The sequence below is a fragment of the Anguilla rostrata genome, chromosome 3 (genome assembly GCF_018555375.3).
Source record: "Anguilla rostrata isolate EN2019 chromosome 3, ASM1855537v3, whole genome shotgun sequence".
Classification (NCBI taxonomy): Eukaryota; Metazoa; Chordata; class Actinopteri; order Anguilliformes; family Anguillidae; genus Anguilla; species Anguilla rostrata.
In genome coordinates this window covers 4,285,588-4,302,681 of record NC_057935.1, presented here as the reverse complement: position 1 = coordinate 4,302,681, position 17,094 = coordinate 4,285,588, and the positions used below count along the sequence as shown (strand labels likewise).

Below are 17,094 nucleotides of genomic sequence, written 5' to 3'. Positions count from 1 at the left end.
ATCTGAAATCAGAGCATAACCTGCTATAACCACAATGGTTCCGGTCTCCTTAACAACACTGGATATCAGAAAGGAGACTGTAACCTGTCATAACCACGATGGTTCCGGTCTCCTTAACAACACTGGATATCAGAAAGGAGACTGTAACCTGTCATAACCACGATGGTTCCGGTCTCCATAACAACACTGGATATCAGAAATCAGACTGTAACCTGTCATAACCGTGATGGTCATGCAGGGACTACTTCGGGCTGCATCAGTTGAGCAGCACTGAGAGGCTCAAACTGCAGTCCACACGGGAGCACCAGACCCAATACAAGGGCTGAAAAACAATTTAAAAACTATTTGGGAGAAAGAGAGAGAGAGAAAAAGAAAAAAGAGGGAGTGGGGGAGAGAGAAAGAGGGAGAGAGTTGCACTGTGAGAGATAGAGAGAAAGAGAGGGAGAGATGTACACTGTGAGAAAAAGAGAGAGAACATGAGCGGGAGTGGGGGAGAGAGATGGAGGGAAAGGAGGAGGAAAGGTGACACACAGTGAGAGAGAGAGAGAGAGAGAGAAGCTAACATATAATGAATATTAGCATTCAAATTTTAACTGATTTTTGCTATGCTTCGGCAACATCTATAACATACATCCTGCCAATAAAGGCAATAAAGCAACGGGAATGAGAATTTCACCTCAGGAAAGAGACAGGGAGAGAAACGGAGAGAGTGAGCGAGAGAGGGAGAGAAGGCATGCACTTGCATACACTACTTTACTCCATCTGTGCCTACAGAGAGAACAGGAAAGGTTGGGGGGGGAGGGGGGGGGGAGTTGGGGGGTGGGGGGGGGGTTACCCACCACAGCGGAGACGGGATTAGATGCAATCTATATCCGCATAAATCATTGATTAAATGAATCATGAAATTAATATGTAAATTGTGTGTTTAACCCCTATTTATACACCTGTCTGTCACCGGCGCGTAAATCTCAGACTAATTGCGATTTCTCCGCACGCAGCGGAGTTCGCGCGGGCAGGAAGCGCGGCGCGTCGGGAGAGCGGAGCGGCGCTCCGAAACTCCTGACATATTTATTAACTTAAACGTTCGACTACATCAACGCAGTCATTAGCCGCCGCCGCCGCCGCCGCAAAGCGGCGAGGAAATGATATCGATGTGCCGTCTCAGCGCTTTCACACGCACACACACACACACACGCGCGTGCGGAGATAAGAGCCTCGCACCGGGGCTGGAGCTCAGCACGTCTTACGGAGAGCTCAAACGCACGCACACGTGCGCTCACATGCACACACAAACGCATGCGCACGTACACACACCCACACACATGCACTCACAAACACACACACTATACACACACACTCACATGCATACACAAACACACACACCAGACACACACACTCACATGCACACACAAACACACACACTATACACACACACTCACATATACACACACACTGTACACATACACATACACAAATACACATGCTCGCACACACGCTCACACACACACACACACAGTCACACCCCCACAAACACGCTCACACAGACACACACACTCACGCTCACACACACCCACATACACACACACCACACTCACACACAAAACAGTGCCCTCAACTACTGTTTCCCATTCACAGTGAGATACATATCATACATAAACTCGGTGATTTCCAGATTTTTTTTCCTTCCCTTTCATTCACGCGTTATCCCTCCTGTACTGACTGATAAATATGCGACTGTGTACTCAGCACATGACCCCTAAAGCTCATTCCACAGAAAAAATAGTCATCTATCATACATTTCACTTCACTTTTTAAGAATTCCTTACTGAGTGATAATGGGTAATCTTCTGTTCCTGATGGATAATCATTAAAGGCAACCATTCAGGCTAACTGATAATTTCGGCTAACTGACAGGAATGGTAGGGAGAAAAAAACAGAAAAATCCAACAACAGCGCACAAAAAAAGGTTATTTCTATGAAAACCTGACGTTTCTCCGGGTCAGATGTCATGTGATCTGTGATGGCACAACAGTCATCGGGAAAATAAAATAAAATTAGAAAATGTGCAAAAAAACAGGCAGAGACACGGACGAAGGAGGAAGGGAGGAACAACGGAGGAGAGCAAGCGGCTACAGGAGAAGAGGGACATACTCCTGGCCTGGCAGTCTTCTATTAGCAGATGGAAGGAGGGAGGGGGTGAGGGAGAGATAGAGAGAGAGAGAGAGAGAGAGAGAGCCCGCAGAAAGAGAGATAGAGAAAGAGAGAGAGAGAGCGCAGAAAGAGAGAGAGAGAGAGAGAGAGAGAGCACGCAGAAAGAGAGGGAGAGAGAGAGAGCACGCAGAAAGAGAGGGAGAGAGAGAGATAGAGAGAGAGACAGAGAGAGAGAGCGCGCAGAAAGAGAGGGAGAGAGAGAGATAGAGAGAGAGAGCGTGCAGAAAGAGAGGGAGAGAGAGAGAGAGCGCGCAGAAAGAGAGGGAGAGAGAGAGAGAGAGAGCGCAGAAAGAGAGGGAGAGAGAGCGATAGAGAGAGGGGGCGCGCAGAAAGAGAGGGAGAGAGAGAGAGAGCGCGCGCAGAAAGAGAGGGAGAGATGATGACATAAACCACAGGCAGGACAGCGGAGACGTGCAGATTTACGGCTCGGTGAAAAGCCGTCCCAGCCGGAGAGATCTTTCAATAAAAGAGGAGCCATCCATTACCCAGAAGCCCCGGCTGCGAAGGGGCGGAACCACACATCCATCAGCGGCTCCATCCACTGGCCACTGGAGCCCATGTGGAGGGGGGGGGGGGGGGGGGGGGAGGAGACCACCTCACCACTGAACACACACACACACAAACACACACACACGCACACCTGCACACACCAGACACACACAGACACACAGACACTCACACTCTCACACACCAGACACATACACACACACACACACACACACTCACACTCACACTCTCACACACCAGACACATACATACACACACACACACACACACTCTCACACACCACATGCACACACACACACACACACACACACACACACACTCACACGCACACCTGCACACACCACATGCACACACACACACACTTACATACCACATGCACACACACACACACACACTCATACACCACATACGTGCGTGCGCCAGACACACATGCTCACATGCACACACACACACACAAACACACACACGCACACACTACAGAATGAAAGCACGGTTCTGGCAGAAGACAAAGCTGTGGCCGTCAGAAAGACAGGTGAACCTTCACTGCGTGACCCTCGCCCCCCCCCTCACTCCCCCCCCCCCAATAATGACACGCGATATGTGATCTGACACAGAGTCATTGCTGGGGGAGATTACTGTCATCACAGCTTCAAAGGACGGCAATAAAACGTTCTGCATGCCTCACTTCTCCTTTCCCTGATTCACTTCATTTCGTTTTAACCACCCGGAACAATCTGCAGAGACATTCCACTGTAATGATACCACACAGAGCCCGTTTTCATGAGAGCGCCCCCCCTCCTCCTCCCCCACCACCCGCATCACCAGCGTGACCTCTCAAACAACTCCTCACCCCCCCAAACACACACCACCATACCTCTGGGAGCTTCTATTACACGGCCAGAAGTCTCGAACCCTAGCGACAGCAAGGGGGGGGGGGTAAATTACTGGGGGTAGACAGATGAGTGCTCCCCTCCCCTCATTCCCAAAAAAATTCCAGGACCCCCTGACCCCTCACTCATACCGGTCCCAGTCGGTGTGTAGACTTACAGGTGTCCCACTGTAAACCATGAAGTGGACTAGCCGTGCTTTCTCCCACTTTGAGCTCTGTGCCGTCCGCCAATCCTGGCTCTGTGGAGCATGCTACATACACACACTCGCTGTTTCCAAAATCCTCTCGAACCAACCGTCTCCTTTTAGTGGTTTACCGAATGCTGTTCTGGACTGCACGGTTACTGCCGTTAATCTTCCGTAAGATTCTTCGGCAATGTAAGGTTTATGGGTTATCTGTAGCTATGATACACAGTTTCTTGAGTAGTAAATAAATAACGACTTGAATAAATGACTCAATTCTTGGGGTTAAAAAAGTACACCACCCAAAAACTAGTCCCACAAACAAGGATAACATAGATCTCTCTCTCTCTCTCTCATACGCACACACATTCGCACATACACAGTAGACAGACATTCATACACCTGGTCTTGTTCTGTGGCAAAAAAAATATTTTATTACTTATTTAATACACTTCAATAATTTATCCTTTATTGTAAAAAAAAAAAAGAAGAAGAAAAACAGGGTTACTGTCTGGTCCTGAAGGGAAAAAAAGAGAGAGAGAACGAGAAAAAGGAGAGGGTGGAGGGGGAGTTTAGTGCCATCCTACTCAGAATAAATCACCGGTCTGCGTTTCTAAATTCCTGGTCAGTAATTAAACGCAGGCTGTTCCTGGTCTGCCGCCCCAGCTCATCTGGTCCACTGCTCATCTAGAATAACAGACCCACACCTGCAGCCCGTCCAGCGCAGGGAATAAATCACACAGGCTCTGTCCCTGCCGAAAACACACACATTTACACCCTCATACACACACCCCCCCACTGAAAACACACACATTTACACCCTCATACACACACACCCCCTGCTGAAAACACACACATTTACACCCTCATACACACTCACCCCCGCTGGAAACACACACATTTACACCCTCATACACACACCCCCCTGCCGAAAACACACACATTTACACCCTCATACACTCCACCCCCTGCTGAAAACACACACATTTACACCCTCATACACACTCACCCCCTGCTGAAAACACACACATTTACACCCTCATACACACACCCCCTGCCGAAAACACACACATTTACACCCTCATACACACTCACCCCCACTGAAAACACACACATTTACACCCTCATACACACTCACCCCCGCTGAAAACACACACATTTACACCCTCATACACACACCCCCTGCTGAAAACACACACATTTACACCCTCATACACACTCACCCCCCTGCCGAAAACACACACATTTACACCCTCATACACACACCCCCCTGCCGAAAACACACACATTTACACCCTCATACACACTCACCCCCCTGCTGAAAACACACACATTTACACCCTCATACACACACCCCCTGCTGAAAACACACACATTTACACCCTCATACACACTCACCCCCCTGCTGAAAACACACACATTTACACCCTCATACACACTCACCCCCTGCTGAAAACACACACATTTACACCCCCTGCTGAAAACACACACATTTACACCCTCAAACACACTCACCCCCTGCGAAAACACACACATTTACACCCTCATACACACACCCCCCTGCTGAAAACACACACATTTACACCCTCATACACACACCCCCCTGCTGAAAACACACACATTTACACCCTCATACACACTCACCCCGCTGAAAACACACACATTTACACCCTCATACACACACCCCCTGCTGAAAACACACACATTTACACCCTCATACACTCACCCCCTGCTGAAAACACACACATTTACACCCTCATACACACACCCCCTGCTGAAAACACACACATTTACACCCTCATACACACTCACCCCCGCTGAAAACACACACATTTACACCCTCATACACACACCCCCTGCTGAAAACACACACATTTACACCCTCATACACACACCCCCTGCTGAAAACACACACATTTACACCCTCAACACACACCCCCCTGCTGAAAACACACACATTTACACCCTCATACACACTACCCCCTGCTGAAAACACACACATTTACACCCTCAACACATCACCCCCTGCTGAAAACACACACATTTACACCCTCATACACACCCCCCTGCTGAAAACACACACATTTACACCCTCATACACACACCCCCTGCTGAAAACACACACATTTACACCCTCATACACACTCACCCCGCTGAAACACACACATTTACACCCTCATCACACACCCCCTGCTGAAAACACACATTTACACCCTCATACACTCACCCCCCTGCTGAAAACACACACATTTACACCCTCATACACACTCACCCCCGCTGGAAACACACACATTTACACCCTCATACACACAACACCCCCCTGCCGAAAACACACACATTTACACCCTCATACACACTCACCCCCCTGCCGAAAACACACACATTTACACCCTCAGACACACCCTTACGCCCGGGACACTCTCCCCTGCTGAAAACTCACCCATTTACACCCCTCAAACACACTTACATGAGCATGTGTACACACTTACACACTGCATACTGCACCCTCATATAAGCTTACACACTGCATATTGCACCCTCTTACACCCCTATGTACTGCGTACTGGGTTCAGACATCCCAGCACTGTGAAGACGTCTACACCCCAGGCTGCGTTTCACAGCGGAGGCACACAGGTCTGGAAAGGCGCTCTTCGCGTTTCTTTAGAGGCCCTTCTTCAGAGAAGACAGACGGCCAGGGTAAATGGAAAAGAAATCCAGTAACAAGACGTGATAAACGCAGATCCCCCCCCTCCCCCCCCCGTACGCCGCACGAGGAAGGATAACAAACTAACGGGCGCAGGCCGGTGGGGCTCAGAGGTGCAGGAGGCCGCGGATACCTGCGTTTTAAAGAGGGGTGACACTTCATCTGGCGATAGAGTGGGAACAGAGCGAAAACACACACACACACACACACATGCAGCAGTGCGCACACACACACACATGCAGCAGTACACACACACACACACACACACACATGCAGCAGTGCACACACACACACACACACACATATACAGCAGTACACATACACACACACACACATGCAGCAGTACACACACATGCAGCCATTCATGATCACTCACTCTCTCTCAAAGACTCACAAACTCTCTCTCACACACACACACACACACACACACACACACAACTCTTCCTTCCCCAGAAGGCGGAGGGGTGGAACCTGTCCAGTCTGTCCAGCCCGTCCATGCACACTGACCCCAGTGGCTGTGCTCCGGTAAGCATCGCGGTCGAGCGTGGGCGTGAGTGTGGGCGTGGCCGCGGGCGTGAGCCCTGACGGGCAGAGCGCTGACACGCAGATTAAACGCTCCGTCGCTGCGGGGCAGCAGGGGAGACGGCGTGGGCACACACTGCTGAGCACATCATGAAATATTAACCTGTATCAATGGGAAGCGCCTCTGCAGTTTCACCCATCACTGAGTCCCCCTCTCCACAGACTCCACACGACACCGCCACACCGCACCGCACCAGGACCGCACCGCACCGCACCAGGACCGCACCGCCTCACTAACCAGCTCGGATACGCTAAACAAAACAACATTAATGATCCTTAAAGGATCTCCGTGGAGACGGGACTCTAACAAACATTCTCTCTCTCTCTCTCTCTCTCTGTCCTCTGTTGCTCCATTCTTTTCTCTCTCTCTCTCTCATTTCTCCTTTCTCACTTTTTCTCTCCAGGGCTCACACGTTCCTCCTCTCTGTCTTTCGCTCTCTCTTTGACCCTCTGCCTGTCCATTTAGGTTCTAAACACACACACACACACACACACACACACACTCTCATCACATAAACACACACACACACTCTCATCACACAAACACACACACACGCTCATCACACAAACACACACACACGCTCATCACACAAACACACACACACACACACACTCTCATCCCACACACACACACACACACACAGACTCATCATACAAACACACACACACACTCTCTCTCTCATCACACACACACACCACACATTAACTGACTCACTCACTCAATAAAAAGGAGGGGGGGAATACTTCTGGTACAAAGAGTACTTTTGGCAATTTTTAAAGTCACTTACAATTTTCCACCCTCTGCTTCTTCTCCTACAATCCCCCCCCTTCCCGAAGCCGACAGTTTAAAGCATCGCTCCTAATTAGACGATTAGAACTTGGAAGGGGGCGAGAGATAAGTCATTTGCATAATTCAATCATAAAAGTTAGAGATACATATTTCCGTGTTCGTTTGTACAATTATCTCGGCTGTCCTGAGGGCTATAATACTAATGTGATTAAACAATACTTCAGCTGCGAGCCAGGCGCCCTTCTGTAGCCACTCCGCCACAGGCAGAGCACAGCAAAAATTAATTTTAGGAGACAATCAATTTGACTCTACACGACTGTAATAAGTACAGCCGCCGCGCTGCAGATGTGTCATTAAGGAGAGGGAGGAGATTTTCCCAAAGTCAAAATGACACCGGCTAAGTCCCCCCCCCCCCTCCACTCCGCCTGACTGCAGGTAGAGACGGGTGACCAGCTTATCCCATCTGCCACATGTCCACTCTTCTGTTTAGCAGTGCGTGAACACACACACACACACACACACGTGCACATACACACACATACATACACACACGCACGCACGCACACACACGTGCACATACACAGATATACACACACATGCAAACACACACAGGTGTACACGAAAGCACACACATATAAACACTCAGACACAAATGAACATACACAAACACGCACTTACTCACACAAACATGTACCTACACAAACACGCGTACACACACACACACACACTCACACAACACAAAGACTGAAACTTACTCACAAACGCACTGCACATGCTCCCACAAAAAACACAACCACACTCAACTGAACACACACTCACACACTCAAAAACGCGTGTGTGTGTGTGCACAGACAGACGGATGCTCACAGACACTGATCCCCACAGAGCCTGCATGTGTGCATTTGATGCGATCCCGCTGACTGCAGGTCCGGTGCATGCATCGCTGTGTGTAGCCAGCAGCCAGCCCCACACGCCATGCGCGGGTGCATGTGGGCATCTGCATGCCAACATGTGCGTGTGTGTGTGACCGCGGGCACGTGCCCCATGAGCTGCCAGGTTGGGTGTTGTGCAGGACACACACGCACTGTCATGTCTGTGGAGTTTCAGGATAGCAGCTATGACTGGTACCTGCAGGGAAGCATTTTTCTCTCTCCTCTGAAAACAAGCCTAAAAAAAACCTTTCCAACACATCCGGAGTTTTCAGAAGAGATGCGTTTCAGGGTGAAAGCAACACAGGGAGGAAACGCGCAACACGCTCAGTTGTTTAGTTGATGTTTCAGGACAGAATGAAAGAGAAAAAAATGTGCCTGACAGGCCAGGGTTGCGACAGAAAGAATGAGAAACATGATTAAATCCAACGTGCACGCAGGCCCTGCATCTGGACCACAGCACGTCGCTGTGTGAATCGCAGCGTGTGTGTGTGTGTGTGAATCGCAGCGTGTGTGTGTGTGTGTGAATCGCAGCGTTGTGTGTGTGTGTGAATCGCAGCGCGTGTGTGTGTGTGTGTGTATGAGAATCGCAGCGCGTGTGTGTGTGTGTGTGAGAATCGCAGCGCGTGTGTGTGTGTGTGTGATGGATCGACTTGTGAGATGCAGCGGTGTGTGTGTGTGTACGGGTAGCTCACGCTGTCAAGTCATGCTCGCATATGGAGCTGCTTACCACAAAGCAGGGATGCACATACACACGTACATGCGCACACACACACACAGACACAAACACACACACACTGCGCACACACACACACACATACACATACATGCGTACACACACGCACACTCACACACACACCAACACATACATGTGCACACACACACACACACACACACACACGTGCGCACGCATACACACATTTCAGTTAAGGTCTTCTAAGCCATAAACACATAAGTGTGGTGCAACTTTTCTTTTACAGCAGTGGACCATAAATGTTAAGGTCAAAGGTCATGGGCTAGAATCTGCTCCCACGAAACCGACTCCTTATGCAGATTTCAAAAATCAATATAACTGATATCGGTGGATTTGTTTGCCAACCGCTATAAACAATAAGATCAATTTTTAAAAAAAACAGGAACACAGATAGATAAATGAATACATCAAAGCACTTTCGTGTAAAAATGTGTCTCGACTCACAAACGATGCACAATAATGGTGTTTTTTCTAAGCACACAGCTGCTTAAAAGGCTACAAGTACTAAGCAGACCCTCCAAATTCAACCTGCGCAAACACACACATGGATGTCCAGCTGCGCAGGAGGGGGGGGGGTTATGCTGTGTAAATGGAAACATCCAGAAGACCACTTTTACCGTTTAAAGGAGACACACAGGCACGCCATGTGACAAAAACCTGAGGGCGTGCAAACCGAGCGTTTAATTCATTATTTATAGTGGCGAGAGCGCGGATAACAGAAGAGCACAAAAGTTACGACCGATGGGGGGGAGGAGCGGGGAGGGAGGGAGGGAGAGAGGGAGAGAGGGAGAGAGATCTACCAACGTAGTGGTGGACCTGGATGAGAAATGGAGTGATGCCCGGGGACTGGACTCTCACTCCGACACCCCCCCCCACACACACACACACACACACACACACACACCAGACACCACACACACCCACTCAGTCAGCCACATGCAGGTCGGGTTCCCCGCAAGTGCGCCTGAAAATATTTTCACCGCAACATGGTTCACCATCCAAGACAGCATTACGTCAAAAAAAAAAAAAAAAGAAAATTGAAATGCTTAAAACTTTCTTCCAGCCAGAACCAGCGAAATAAAATCTATGCATGACAAGTCTTCGGGTTTTACGTGCTCTTAATTCCTTCTCCCATGTTTAGGGGACATACATGCTTATCCTTTAAGATGCCTGCTGATCCGCTGCCATACCCCACTGTTTCCCCCGTCCGCACAGCTCTGAAACAGACTGAATGCCTTCGCTCCCCCATGCTTATTTTCTGTGCCCCCCCCCCCCGCCCTCGTGCCCCCCCCCTTTCCCCCATCCTCAACACTCTTTGCTCAGCGCAAGAACAGTTGAATCTCTAATCCAATACGAGAGGGGGGGGGGGAGAAAAGTGCACAGATGTTCATCTCTAATATAATTTCCATCCAATTTCCTAAGTGCAGTCCCCAAGTGCAAAAGCTACTTTAACGTTGTGTTTAGCTTGCAAATTCTCTCAATAAATAATGAATGTGATAAAAACACAAAGATCAATGGAGAGCGCAACCCTCTGTTTTTTTTTTTTGACTGATTCAAAAATGACCCCCATCAGCACCCCCAATTCAAATAGGCCACGCCCATTCTTTTAAGGATCGCGTCAAAACGTTTTATCTCTGTGTCCCGTGACTCTACGCCACCCCCTCTACGTCCCCACTGCCCGTTACAGGGTGCGTGTTAAAAGAGGTAACGGTTTATTATTTCCTGACCAGCATTTGTTATTAACTGCTTATATAATCATAATAACACTTCTATCTGATATTATAACCGCTTATTTTCTGTCCTCAGCCCGTGATTAAAAACGTATTTCCTAGCTATTCAGATTTTTCCGTTAAGTGCCCACTTCCACACTTCAATCTGTTACTGACCACTTATTTGGGAATTCCATCGACTGCTTACCCAGATAGCAAGAGATTCCGGGCCAGATCTGCGATGTGTCCGGATCGGAAGTGCCGGCTTTGGGCCAGAATCGGCACAGATCCAGCCCGGAGTCGCTTGCTATCTGGGTACAGTTTCTGTTCACGAATAAAACCTTTACATATTCTTCACATCACATAAACTGAGCGTGCAGGGAATCTGCTGGAGAGACGTATAAGTGGAGCAAAAATGGGTAACTGCAAAATCTTGAACGTCCCCCTGCAAAGTGACATTTCATTCTTTCACATACTTTTTTCCCCAAATTTCCTCCCAAGTTCGGAACGTCCAATCGTATACAGGCACACGCGTTCACGCCGTCATTTCGGCAGCCAATGAGGGAGGGCGTAGACACGCCTCGTGCGACGCGTGTGATGTCACCCGCTTCTTTGTCTCCGAGCTTGCTAGGGCCTGAGTCAGAGGCAGACACTTAAACAAGGGTGACCAATCAACCAGCGGGAGCAGACAGAGAGGGTGACAGCTGATTGGTCACCACCTTGCCAAAGTTGTCCCAGGAGTGTCTGCCTCTGACTCATGCCTGTGCAAGCTCGGCTTGCGGGAAATGGACCGGCTGGTGACATCACGTGTTTCGGAAGTGGTGCGACTACACAGCACGTATGCAGCTGTGCACAATTGGGCATTCCAAAATGAGGAGAGAATTTGGGATGGTGGGGGGGGCATATGAAGGAACCTCCTAACCCTGACTGAACCCTCCTTAAACAAACAGAATCCGCCGTAACCTTAGTTGACGTTACCACCAATTATACATCGCCCTGTGGGGGCCGGGCGGGGCGGGGCGGGGGGCAGGGTAAGAAGTACAGGTGGCATGGGTGCGGTCGAGTCTCGAACCGAGACCGTAGGGTCCATCCACGCACTAGAGCAGAGCCTTACCAGGACAAGCCACCCAGCAGCCCCCTGTGAAACTGCATGTTTGTCTGTGTGTGATTCACTCTCTGGACAAGTGTCAAGGTCTGAGCGTTTGCATGTGCATGTGTGTGCATGGGTGTGCATGTGTGTTTGTACATGATGGCAGGTGCTTGTGAACTTGTGAACTTTTAGGGTGGAAGACAAGACAGGTTGACCATACTGGATATTACAGCACCACATTCCCTTCCTCTCACTCTCTCTCTCTTTCTCTCTCACATACACACACACACGCACACACACAATTCTTATCTTATCCAATCTTGATAGAAGCACTACAGATCCAGCCGTTCAAAAATCAGAAATCAATTCATAATTCGTAGAGCAAACACCTCACACATGAGCAGACACAATAGCCTCACACGGGCTCCACACAGGAAGTCAGTCATGCAGCATAACCTTCCTAACACCAGCCCGTGGCCAATCGGTGTGTCTGACCTCCAGCCAATCAGCAGACCCGTGTATTTGTGCAAAACTCAAGTCTCTGAAGCAACGGCTCTGCTTTCACAAACACGCATCATAAACTGACTGAGCGATTTAGATTCTTCTGCTAACTGCCCACAAGAGAGAACCAACACAAATATTATACATGCATAAATGACAGTGTAAATGTTGTAAAGTCAAACATATCTGTTCCTGTTTCAATCTGCGTGTAATGTGATTATATATTTAATGTTTTTTTGTATTTACCAGAAATCTGTGTTGAACTGCCACAAACCATTGTAGTCCATTTCAATCCATAAACCGGTCAGTCAGTCAACAGGCTTTCATCAGACCATCAGATATGCACAATATACAAACAATAGAAAACACAGCTGCATAAAATCAAAATCAGCAATGGCAATTAATCGTCGCTTTTCATTTGACCACTATTTTCTTTGTTTCGTTTTGTTTTATACAGTCCCAGTCCCTACATGTTTCGTGGAGACGGGCGCACAGAAATGTTATCAAATTATCATTTGATAGCAGAAGTCTACAACGAACAGCAGGAGCGAAGACATATCATAGACCAATTATGCGGAGAGTGACATTTAATTTATTTTACATCAATAACTAAATTGTGTTGGTTGGTTGTTTAAATATTTTTTTGTTATCGTTGCCGAATCTGGCCTACTGCTAGCAGCTATTTTACTTTTTTTCTTATCAGTTATTTCACGGAAAATAAACCGTGCGTCTCTCGTTGTTCTCTTTATTAAAGGCGCGCGCGATTCGCAGTTGACGTAGGCGGTTTAGCAACGCCTAAATGGAAGCCGCACTTATGACCTGGACTTGGACCTGGGCAGCAACCCTACAGGCGCCTTAGTCCAGTAAAGATGGGTGCTGGGTGCCGGGGGGAAATAAGGGGCGGCGTCTCTGAAGTTCTATCTCCTCATTGACATTGCTGGCGAAGCGGGGGGGGGTTACACTAATGCATCTGTCATGATAACAAGCTAAGAATAACATCTAAACATCAAACCGAGCAGGGAACGCGACTGGAGTGATTCGTTCAGATACGTCTCGCTGATTTATTAAACACGCGGCAACATCTGCAGCCGCGCGGCGAGAATTAATTCAAGATCAATCGAGATTGAAAAGAAGACAAAACAAATCACGGGGACATAAATCAAGGCACCATTTGCATACCGTTTCTCAATCAGCCTCATTTTCTACAAATGCTACAATTTCCCTCCCGGGGAGATGGCGAGTTAATATAGCGGTTCAGATATTCAGGAACACGATGTTGCGATGTTTGTGTTCCCGGGAACGTGCGTAAACGGTGTGACCGTGAAAGCGGGTGCTTAGTTTGTTCCCGCAAAGTCTATGTACGCATAAACGGCGAATCAAGAAGGCGACAAAATACGGGGTGATTCGCGGAAAACGTTGTAATTGGAAGTCGCGATGAATAAAACAGCGATAATTTATCTAGAGCGCGCCTCAGCCTATAGATCAGATAATGCAATTGTTGTGGATGACACAGTCCAGCTCAATGCATCGATTTGCATGAAACAATTGTTCTCAGTTGTTCTTGTAACATATTTTTGTTGATGCACCAGAACCAGAATACAAAAGTAACGAGAGAACTCTTTACAAACAGAGAGCGCTAGAGAAAAGCATTTCAACTTACAATGTCAAATGTAATATTTACAGGTCAAGCAACATATGACCCATTGTACAGTTTTCTAATATCTAGTCTACTTAATTACTTTATTAATCATCAAATACAAGCTTCAACAAATTAATTTATAGAAAATGAATATATTATTTTGCAAAAAGGAAAAGAGACGGCGCGCATGCAAAAAAAAAAAACTAGGCTGTATCTTGTTTTGAAATGGACCTACTGTCACAGAACTAATATTCAGCTCCAAATGGACAGTAAACTCAATTTACCTCCTGTTACTTTGTCAACATTTGATTCTTAAATTTCAAACATATCAAATGGTCTCGTGTTGCATTTGAGAGCGCGGTCTGAAGTTACACGAGACACATTGCACCTTACTGGAACTTGATGCTGCGTTTATGTGTGTCTGTGTGTGCGTGTGTGCGCGCGCGCGCTCGCGTGTAGAGGAGGAGGGGGTCTGCAGCGAATGATAACTTCATCGAGTTTCAATAATATGATTACTGTTGCAAAAAAATAGATGTTAAACACAGTGGTTAAGTGAATCATTTCAGACTTTGTTCATATGAAAAAGTTAATGGCGATTTAAAATAAAACACATCCCTTAAAATTATACTTTATAAGTTAATCATGTTGAGTGAATGCTCTGAAACTACATGCTTCTAATTAGTAGTAGTGGGTATCAGCAACCTGACGGCGTGGAAAATTTAGTTAAGCAGAAATTAGGCAACATGTGGCATATTCATTGTCTCAGTTTTAAACATAGCAGTTTAATAACTTTCGACAGAGCGACACGAGCAGCGTTGCAACAAAGTTTTCTTTTTTAATTAACTGCCAAAATCGGGCGGTTTGAATCGCAGCTGTCATATATAAGAGAGCATTTCTCCATTTGGATGGTGAGCAAATATTTAAATTTAAAAATTGCAATAGCACAACGGGTCGGTTCATTTTATTTATGGTCGATAAGGAATGCCTGTGAAACATTCTTTAAGTCGTTGGCGACGTGTTAAAATGAAGTTCAGAAAGTTTTATGGTCACCATCGCGAGCGACTTGTGCGCTGCTGTAGCCGCTACTTATTTGTTCCCATGCTACAAAAAAAGAAAAAAACCGTGGGAACCGTGCATGCGTGTTAATGAGGACAAAAAAAGACAAGACAACAAGCGGAGCGGCGAGGGTGGAGGAAACAAACATGTCTAACCTGGCATTGGTGCAGTCGTTGTAAAGCGCCTCGAAGTCACTTCGACTGATGAGTTTGCAGCGATTCACCCCGGGCTGAATGGCGCCGAGTCCCCGCAGAATTCGGACCTGCTCCACGGTGCACACCACCGGGCATATATCCAGGCGCTTGAGCTTAGTGTAGACCGTGTGAAGCCCTCCGACGAGGTGTTTGAGAAACAGATCGAAAACCTGGGGTAGGCAGATCAGCTCCTGTCCGTCCATATTAAAGGAGGCTACTTTGACCCCATGGACCTCCACCATTTTACAGTCGTTACTAACGCCGGCGCCGTTCCCGTTGCCCCCTCCGCCGCCGCCGCCGCCACCTCCTCCACCTCCTCCACCACCAGTGGCGATGAATGTGTTGATCATGCTGTTGGTCAGTCTCGTGTTTTCGGTCGGTCTGGAGTACATCGGTTCGGAGCGGAACAGACCCCCGGATCCCGGAGCGGAGTTGGGTGAGTGCACAGGAGGAGCTGCCGATACGGCCATTGTCACTTTTTATTTAAAAAAAATAAAACAACTCTCTCTTCTTGTCTCACTCCCGATCGAGCTTTCGTCTGTTCAGTCACTCTCGCCCTCCCTCTCTCTTTTTTCCCATGTACACTTGCTCACACTGGACTGTAGGAAATAGGCAACTATCTTGTTCGAAAGTGTCTAGTAGGGAAAGTGAGAAGCGTCGCATTCGCCGATTCCGTCGGCCAGCCCTCCGCGGCCATGAGTGCCACCTCTCTCCACCAATCAGATTATCCCTGGACCCGCTATCCCCGAAACGCTGCTGGCTGGCTCTGGAGAAGGGCCGGGCTTTTACTGACAGCCACCCGAATGCGCTAACTTTCCACACACTTCGTATACATAACTTGTCTCGCACGTGTAAAACAATTTATTTTGTTATACAGGTATTTTGTGACTTATTTTTCTTATTATTATTGTTGTTGTTGTTCATGTTGTTTTTGTAATCATTGTTGTTATTATTATGTGTTAGTAGAATGAATTGTGGTTGATGCCGGTGATGTAAGAACCGTACACTGTCAAGTGTTTGTATTACTAACAATATTAATATTGTCCCTCTTTTGTGTTATCTTTAATAAAGTGCTGCCCTTTCTTTCATGGTGTGCTTTTCATGGCTTTGGGGTTTTAACTCGCTGTGGCGAGTGTCCGCTATTCAACCGTCTTTTCGTTTGATTAATGAGATCTTTTTCTCCTCTCTGGACGTCGTCCTCTCCACAATGCAAGTGTTTGGGAATGCGCACCACGAGGCAAAGCGCGTGCCTTTTCATCGTGCCCCGCACGCTGCGTTCGAGCGCAGCAACGCGACTGGATGGCTGGGCACTTCAAAAGACGAGTGTCAGGTTGTCCTAGTTTGTTTAGGTCGCTCG

The 17,094-nt window shown here is 47.8% G+C and overlaps 1 protein-coding gene and 1 long non-coding RNA gene across 2 annotated transcripts in view; one reads left to right on the top strand and one right to left on the bottom strand.

Annotated features, from left to right (window-relative positions):
* LOC135249890 (dachshund homolog 2-like) overlaps positions 1-16,357 on the bottom strand; it is a 98,211-nt gene extending 81,854 nt beyond the window's left edge. Inside the window, exon 1 of the mRNA XM_064325565.1 lies at positions 15,699-16,357. Coding sequence (XP_064181635.1) covers positions 15,699-16,207 — 509 coding nt within the window. The 5' untranslated portion in view covers positions 16,208-16,357. The remainder of the gene's footprint in view (positions 1-15,698) is intronic.
* Positions 16,033-16,820, top strand: LOC135249899 (uncharacterized). The gene is made up of 2 exons (XR_010328821.1): positions 16,033-16,173; positions 16,343-16,820. It is a non-coding gene; the product is annotated as an uncharacterized LOC135249899 (long non-coding RNA).
* Positions 16,821-17,094: the final 274 nt, after the last annotated feature.